The sequence below is a fragment of the Cystoisospora suis genome, assembly GCF_002600585.1.
Source record: "Cystoisospora suis strain Wien I chromosome Unknown contig_2986, whole genome shotgun sequence".
Classification (NCBI taxonomy): Eukaryota; Apicomplexa; class Conoidasida; order Eucoccidiorida; family Sarcocystidae; genus Cystoisospora; species Cystoisospora suis.
The window spans coordinates 127-8,013 of NW_027155781.1; the positions used below are offsets into that span (position 1 = coordinate 127).

The window sequence follows — 7,887 nt, forward strand, 5'->3', positions numbered from 1 at the left end:
TCGTACAAAGGGCATCCGCATCAAAGAGGAGAGAGAGAGCCCATAAGATCATCTAGATACTTTATCAGAAAGAAAGGTCGAAAGAGAGCGACGACAGACACAGAAGAGATCTAGATAACTTGAACAAGTCCATTCTTTCTCTTTGAAGATCGATGCAAATCAAACAGTAAGCCTCCATCGAAAGCAGCCAGAGAAATGCACTCAGACACTTCCTCTCTCTTTCTTTGATCTCTCTCTATACACTTCACTTCCACAAACCCTGTTCGCAAGAACGGCTCGCTTGCGTTAAGTAGGAGAGTCAGAAGGAAACTTTCTTTCCTTTTCTCTTTCTCTCTCTTTCTGTCTTTCGCTTACCTGCATACAGCCCCTGAGAGTTGGTGGATGACGAAGAGGACCTGCTGATAGAGCTCAAGGGCAGCATCGAGCCATCCAAGGACGTAACAGTGGGTAGCCACAGCTAGGAGGTGTCTCGTCAAATGTGAGACAACTAGATCACTCTTCAAGACAGGGAAAAGTTCGACAATATCTTCTGACTTCAAAGGCCTCCATACAGAACCTGCTGAGGATGATGCAGAGCAGCACATCTTTCTTTCCCCCTTCTTAAGAAGGTGTTGATCGTCGTGACCAGATCTCCATGAATCGCCTTCTTCTTCTCGGTCTCCAGATGTCGACTGTGTTTCTTCACGTCGATTGAATGGAGATCTCGAGGTGTCTTTATGATCAAGAGAAGGATGATGAGAATGTGAGCTGTTGACCTCTCCTATCTTTTCCTGTGCATCTTCTTTCTCTTCTTCGTCATGGGGAGCTCTTGTCGCGACTCTTTCTTCTTTCTCTTCCTCTTGGGTACAAACAAGAGGAGGAAGTGAAACTTTCTCTGTCTCTTCTTTCCCTCTCCCGCACCCTATTACAGACCATCGCTCCCATAGAGACTTTGCTCCTAAAAGATGAAAGAGAGAGGATCCAGCGACAAGCTGTATCCCTACAGCACGGCAAACACCTCGCAGTAAGACATACCGACCTGCTGGTGTGTTCAGACATGAGTAGGAGGAAGATCGATCGACAGGCATAGTATACTTGAAGTGACTTCTTATTCTCTCATAGATATACCTCCATAACTTATCCGGTGTAAGATAAGCCAATCGACGTAGCGCCTCCTCTTCTTCTTCTTGGTCTCCTTCTTCTCTTCTTCTTTCTTTTCCATCGTTCATCTGACTAAGAGATGGAGACTTCGTCGCCAAAGAAGAAGAAGAAGAGGGAGATAGATGATTTATAGCCGTCGTTGTCGTCAGCTTGTTCCTCGATACACCACTAGCATGGCGAGTCTCGCTCCTACGAAGAAGCAGAGAAGATAGACTGGATGGGAGAGGATAGCGTTGAGAAGGATAAGAGACATCTGGGGGACATAAGAGACAGGAAAGGAGATGAGCTGTCGCTACACCTAGATGGCCGAAGCGTAGATGAGAGAGAAAGGAATTGAAGCACCACACAGCTGACCGAATAGTCATCTCGAGATGGAGAATACGAAGAGGTAGAAAAGAGGAGAAGTCATTCTTCTTCTTTTTCCTCTCTTCCTTTGTCTCTTCGTCATCCTTATGGATTGGCGAGTCTTTTGCTTCTCCATGTCTCTCGATATACTTTGCAACTAGGCCGAGATACCGAAGATTAACTCCAAAGGAATGAAAGAGATCTTTGAGAGACGTCGATTCTAAGGGAGGACTGCAGAGATGCTGACCTAGTAGCGTCCCTAAGAGAGGTATAGCAACCGAATGAAGATACCGAGACGCTTCTTGTAAAATTACATCTCCATCTCCGCCACCTTCACAAGGGGAAGAAGAAGTGCTCCATAAGGATGACGCTAAAGCGGAAGCAGAAGAAGAAGACGAAGACGCAGAAATTCTTTCTCCATTGGTTAAAGAAGTAAGAGGACTCTCGTTCTCATTCTCTTCTTCTTCTTTCCCCTTGGTTTGAGATAATACCTGTTTTGCCGATCCGTTTCTGTAAGGCCGAAAAGAAGAAGAAGAAGAGTGGAAGTTCAAGTTGAAGAGCTGCTCCTGTGAAGTTCCATCTGTCCAAGTAACTGGAGACGAAGAAGGATGCTGTCTTCTTCTTCCTTCTTCTTTTTCGTCTCCTTCTTCTTCTTCGGTGCTTTGAGATAGAGAAGAAGAGAGGAAAGTGAAGTGACACAACTGCTGCGCCATTTGTTTGGATCTTTCAGAGAGATCGAGAGAGGAATCTAAGAGACTAATATCCTGTCCTAGCAAACGCATCATTTCTCGATCTTCATCTGTAAGGAGAAACTCTTCAATCCCTTCTTCTCCATTCTTCTCTTTCTCTTCTCCTCCTCGATCCCTTTCACATATGGCTTGCTCTTCTTCTTCTTTTGTCGACTTTCTCTCATTCTTTCTCTTCTTCTTTCCGTCACCTCTTGCTCTCCCTACTACTACTACGGTATCTGAAAGAACTCCATTTTCCATGATATCTTTTTCACCCCTTCTTTCTTCTTCATCTTTCTTCTTGGTGCCAGTCTTCCTCTCTTCTCCTTCCTCCTCATCCTCTTCTTTTCTCCTTATCTCTTCTCCACCATTCTCAACTCTGTCACTATTCTCCCCATCTGTCTCTCTCTTCCTCGAACTCGTATTCTTTTTCCTCTCACTCTCTTCTTCTTCTTTGCTATGTAGACTTGCCTCTCCTTTTATGTCTGAAGAATGAAGAGGCCTTTCATCCTTGGAGAGAAGAAGCTCTCTCCTAAGAGCTTCATAGTCAGGGCGTTGCTCTACGACCATGGCTTGTTGCTGAGACTTCGTGAATTCTAAGCACTTGACGAGAACCTGCTCCGCAGCTTCTCGAATTCTCTCGCGTGTCCCTGAGGCGAGACAACTTCCTTTCTGAAAGATCGATCCTAAGCCAATATTCGATTTGTAGAATGTATACGTCTCTGTAAAGGCAACAGGAAGAAGCGGTAAACGTCGACAGATCTCTAGTTCTAACCGATAGCGCAATTCGGCTTCAAACACATCCTCCTCTTCTTCTTCGTCTTCTGTTAAGTTTCTCTCGCTATCTTCAACACGACAAGGAGCGACAGCCATCTTCTCGGTGGAGGAGAGCTTGTATTCTTCATCCATATCATTCTTTCTATTCTTCTTATCCGAGTTCACTCTTGTCTTCTTCTTATCACGATGAGACTGAAGAACCTGCGACATATTCTCTGAAGAGTTAGGATGAGAAACGGAGTGTTTCGTCGACGCTTCTAATGGATTCTCTTCTGCAGAAGAACTTGCTCCACCTGTAGATGAAGAAGATGTGCTTGTCGACAGAGAAGAAGTCGTTGCTGTTGTGCCTTCACCCTGAAGAGGATGATAATGATAAAGAGAAGGAAGAGAAGCCTCATGACTATTAGGAGAAAGTCCACTTCCTCCTCCATTCGGACGGGAATTTGGACTACCACGGCGAGCAGGTTCATCGCTATCTCTCTCCATACTACTACTACTAGAGGAAGAAGAGGAAGAAGTTTGAGTGGGTGATTTGCCTTTGACTGTCTTGTGCCGGTTTGTCGTGCCGTTCTTCTTCATATCGACAGAAAGAAGAGAGGAAGCGAGTTCTTCTTTCCCTTCTTTGCTTTTCTTCTTGTTGGTCTTTCCTCTCCTTTCTTCTTCTTCTTTGTTCTCTTTCTGTTTCTTTTCATCTTCACTCTCTATTCTCTCCTCCTTCTCTCCTGTTGTGTTGTGTGCTTCGTCACCATGTCGAGAGAGATCTTCTGAAGTCTCTTTCTTCAAAGGAGTCGACGAGAGAAAGTCTTTCTTCTCTCTTCTCTCACGGAATTGCATGTAAGCGCTCAACAACTCTGGGCGTAGAAGCTTCACTTCACGTGGATCAGCAGCTTCACGAGACTCTCTCTCTCTCGTCCTTCTTGAACTTTCATGTTTCTTCTCTCTTTCTCTGTTCTTCTCTTCAGCTGGACCCATAGTATCTTCATCGTAATCTTCAGAAGAAGACGGGAGAGCCTCTTCTCTTATGTTAAGGCTGTTTCGTAGACTGCTAGGCTTTGCATCCACGGAGGTGGCGGTCCTAGCAGAAGAGTAGATATCTTCACTTAGATCGACAGGAGAGAGTCGGCCTAGATGAAGAAGATAAACCTTCTTCTCTAGAGGGAATGGAAGACACCTCGCAGTCTCATACAGCAGTCTCTCCTCCTAAAAATAACACAAACAAAGACTGAAAGAGTGAAAAAGATGAGAAAGAAAGAAAGAAAGAGGGAGAAAGGTCTCTCCATCGTCTTGAGTGGTGAAGCCTAGCAGTGCGTCTTCAGTTGTCGAGAGGTGAAGCTTGTCGTGTGGTCCTGCCTGCCATGTCGGGTTGATATTCCTTCACTTTCCTTTGACGTAGGAAATCTCATTAAAATCTCGAGACTCGCCGACAACTGCATGCCTTCGAGTAACACACCCGAAGGAGAAAGAAGAGAAAAGAGAAAAGACGAGCAAAGAAAGTAGAGAGATGACGAGAAAAGAAAGGAGAAAGGCAAAGAATAGAAGAGAGAAGAAAAGATAGAAAGGAGAGGTGCAGGAGATGTTTGGCGTACCTTCTTGCCTTGTGCTGTGGAGATCGCTGTTGTCTTCAGCCCCAGCACAGAGCCTATACGATCCTGAAGTAAACGGAGATAGGGATTCTCTTCTTCTGCTTCTTCTTTCTCTGGATCTCTATCTCTTTCTGTCCTTTCACTCGGTCTTTCCAAAGTGATCCTCTCCGAGCTTCTCGCGTGTGTCTTTCTATCGCCTCTCTGATCTTGACTGCTACTTCCGACACCGCGCCGCTCGGAACGCACGCCTTGCTGTTCATCCGGTGGAATCTGTGAAGAGACACCTGCAGTTTCTCTTCCCTGTGAAAGAAGTGATAGAGGCTGAGTTGTCTGGCACCGCACTCGACTGCCTGCGTAATCGACGACAAGGCTATATGGGGCTGTAATTCTCCAGTCGTTCAAGAGCACCTTCTTCTCTGAAGATAAAGAAGATTTACATGAGAGGCGAGGATTGGCTCCATTCGAGGGCTTCTCCCTTTCGACTTTCGCATTTGGGTCGTCTTTTTCTTTCTCTCTCTGCTCTTGAGGTCTCTGAAAGATATGCAAAGAATCTAAGAGAGCTAGAGCATGTGTCTCTGCTTTCACTTCACTTCGAGACAAAGCAGCGGGGTGACTTCTTTTATGAAGCCAGCCGTCTCTTCTGCTAGTTCTTCTCTCATCCTCTCTTCCCTGTCCCATCTTCACTGGGTCTGTAGCCTCAGGGGTGACTCCTCCTCTTCTTTCTTCTCTCTCTTTCTTCGTCTTATCGTCTACATAATGATCAGAAGAAGAACTGATCTTCGTCTCTTCCGCGAAGGAACGATCTTCTTCTTCTTCGTCTTCCCCTAGTAAGGGCAGAGGCTGAGCTAGATCTATAGCTACTTCATTCCATAGAATTGTAGCAGGAGGAGCGGGAGAAATAGCTGTATCTGAGGAATGAGAGAGATACACTGATCCCCTATTTTCAAAACTTGGAGGAGAAGAAGAAGAAGACGTTGTCGCTGCTGCTGCAGAAGAAGATGACAGGTTACTTGAATCAGATGATAAGTGCAAAGCCGAAGATGAAGTAGGAGTGAAAGAGTCATCTTTTCTTGTTGAGAGAGGAGCCTCACAATGCGAGGAACCTCCATGAGCCTGAGGGTGTCCCGTCAGACTTATACGCCGTTCCCGGACATTCACTGCTGCCTGAAGGGCGAAGTGCTGGTACTCCACGAAAAGCTAAACAAGGGCGATAGACAACAAGAAAGAAAGAAAGAAAGGAGAGAAGGAAAGATAAGAAAGAAGAAAGATGTCGAGGTAAACAGAAACAGGAGAAGTAATCAAAGAGAAAAGATACTGAGAAGAAGAGGTTGTGTCGGTTCTAAGAGAGCTGCTAGCTGGCTAGCTAGCTAGCTGGCTCTTGTAGAGCACAAGTCATATGAACGGTCCGAGATAGGATAGAAAGCCTTTCATGTTTTAGCTAGGTTAGCTGGAATTCAATGAACAGGAGATGAAGCCTTCTTGAGAGAAGTCTCTAGTACTTGAATGTATAGAGAGAATGTAGCGCCTAGAGTGGGAGAGATCAAGCAAGCACCTTGCATGTCTTGTATTCCACTTCAGCTCTCCGAAATTCCTCTCTTCTCGTTTCAGCTTCTCTCCCCCGGTCCTCTTGTAGCTTGGAAGGCGCTAAGGTTTCTCTCGAGAAGCGAGCGATACTACGGAAGCAACTAAAGAAAAGCATGGAGTGTACGGCAAAGGAAAAGAGAGAAAGAAGACAGAAGGAGAAATGGAGATTGTATACATCCATATAGGTAGACGGAATGTATGGTTAAGAGGAGAAAAGAAAGAGTTGAAGAAAAGCCAGTTGAAGAAAGAAAGAGAGAGAGAGAGAGAGACAAAAGAGCACTCCTCTTGTTCTTTTTGTTGGTGGGGTGATGACAGCAGATAGAGAAGTTCATTCCCTATCTCAAGAAGAATAGGAAATGTACACACACATAGAAGAAAGAACTCTGTGCATATATAGATGTATATACATATATATACGTATGTATATATATAACGTATGTGTGTGTCTATGCACATCACATATAGATGCATGTGTATGTCTGTATGTAGACGCAACGAGAGATAGTGATTGAAGGCAGAGATAGAGGTGTCTGCAAGAGAAGAAGAAAAGCGAGAGAGAGAGAAGGAAGAATACCTTAAAGGACTGTTTCTCGAATTCGATTTGATCTTGAAGATTGGTGACAGACATCTCACGGATATTCTCCACTTCTTCCCCCCAGCGACGTTCATCACTCCATGGATCGAGGCCTGCACCTCTCTCTGCGTATTCCTCTACACGGCCTTCATCTTCATAATGTTCCTGCCAAACCATATCCAACACAAGGCGGCGGACAAGCACCCGCCTTCGCCACGCGCCTCGAGCAAAGAGGGAAAGGGAGGAGGTAGACGTTTATCTATATCTGAAGATATCTACATGGAGGTGTGTATATGTATGTAGATATCTAGAGAGAAAGCTCTGCAACATAGATCATATAGCTGTAAGGATCTGTGTGTGTCATTCTATTTCTCTATATATGTCTGTGTGATATAGATCTATAGGAAGGCCGGACAATTAAGAAGACAGGGTGTACATCTCTCCATAGAGATCTAGAGAGAGAGAGAGTGATATAGCATATCACCACCACGACTCCGTAAGAAACTTATCTATCCAAAAGACGTCCTTTTCTCTCTTTCCTTCTCGTGACGCCACATAAGGAGAGAAAGTGGAGTTTAGAATGAAGGATACACCTCAGCCTTATCAAATCAATCGACTCCATCTCCGCTCAAGGTGGACGCATTCAAAGGCTAATAGCTGCTAGTGCACCCCTCGCTAGTGCTACAGTTCTATACAGATAGACATCTCTCTGTATGCGTATAGATATCTATCGCTCTTTATAAGGACAAAGCATGTCTCATGGCATGCAGAACGCAATGATGGAGACAGCTCAGAAGCTGTGAAGACCACGCTAAGGAGGCTTTCTCTTCTTTTCTTTCTCTTCTTACCTGGTGTTTTGAGGCAAGAAAGTGGATATATGTTTGAAGAGCGGGCATCACATGATACGGGAGGTCTGTATCTACATCAGCTGGAGCGAGAGAAATCACCCGGTCCTTGAACATTGGGCTGTATGTACACAGTAAATCACTAAGACTATGAAAAGTGAACTGACGTCCTTCTTCGCTATCCAAAGGATACGAACGAAGGCTATTGGTGCTGCACCTCAGGTCCAGAGGTAAAGAGACACGGCGGGAAGGGAAGAGCTCTCGGAACACGTGCCCTACAGGCAAAGAAAGAAAGAAGACAGAGAGAAGAA

General features: G+C 45.1%; 1 protein-coding gene across 1 annotated transcript; it reads right to left on the reverse strand.

Annotated features, from left to right (window-relative positions):
- Nucleotides 1–356: 356 nt before the first annotated feature.
- CSUI_005995 (tetratricopeptide repeat-containing protein) lies at nucleotides 357–7,839 on the reverse strand (the record flags this gene model as incomplete). The annotated part of the gene is made up of 4 exons (XM_068066160.1): nucleotides 7,580–7,839; nucleotides 6,732–6,896; nucleotides 4,577–5,770; nucleotides 357–4,190 (listed from the first exon to the last, which is right to left on the reverse strand). Coding segments are annotated over exons 1-4 (5,307 nt in total), but the record flags the coding sequence as incomplete, so codon positions are not given.
- Between the last annotated feature and the right edge of the window lie 48 nt (nucleotides 7,840–7,887).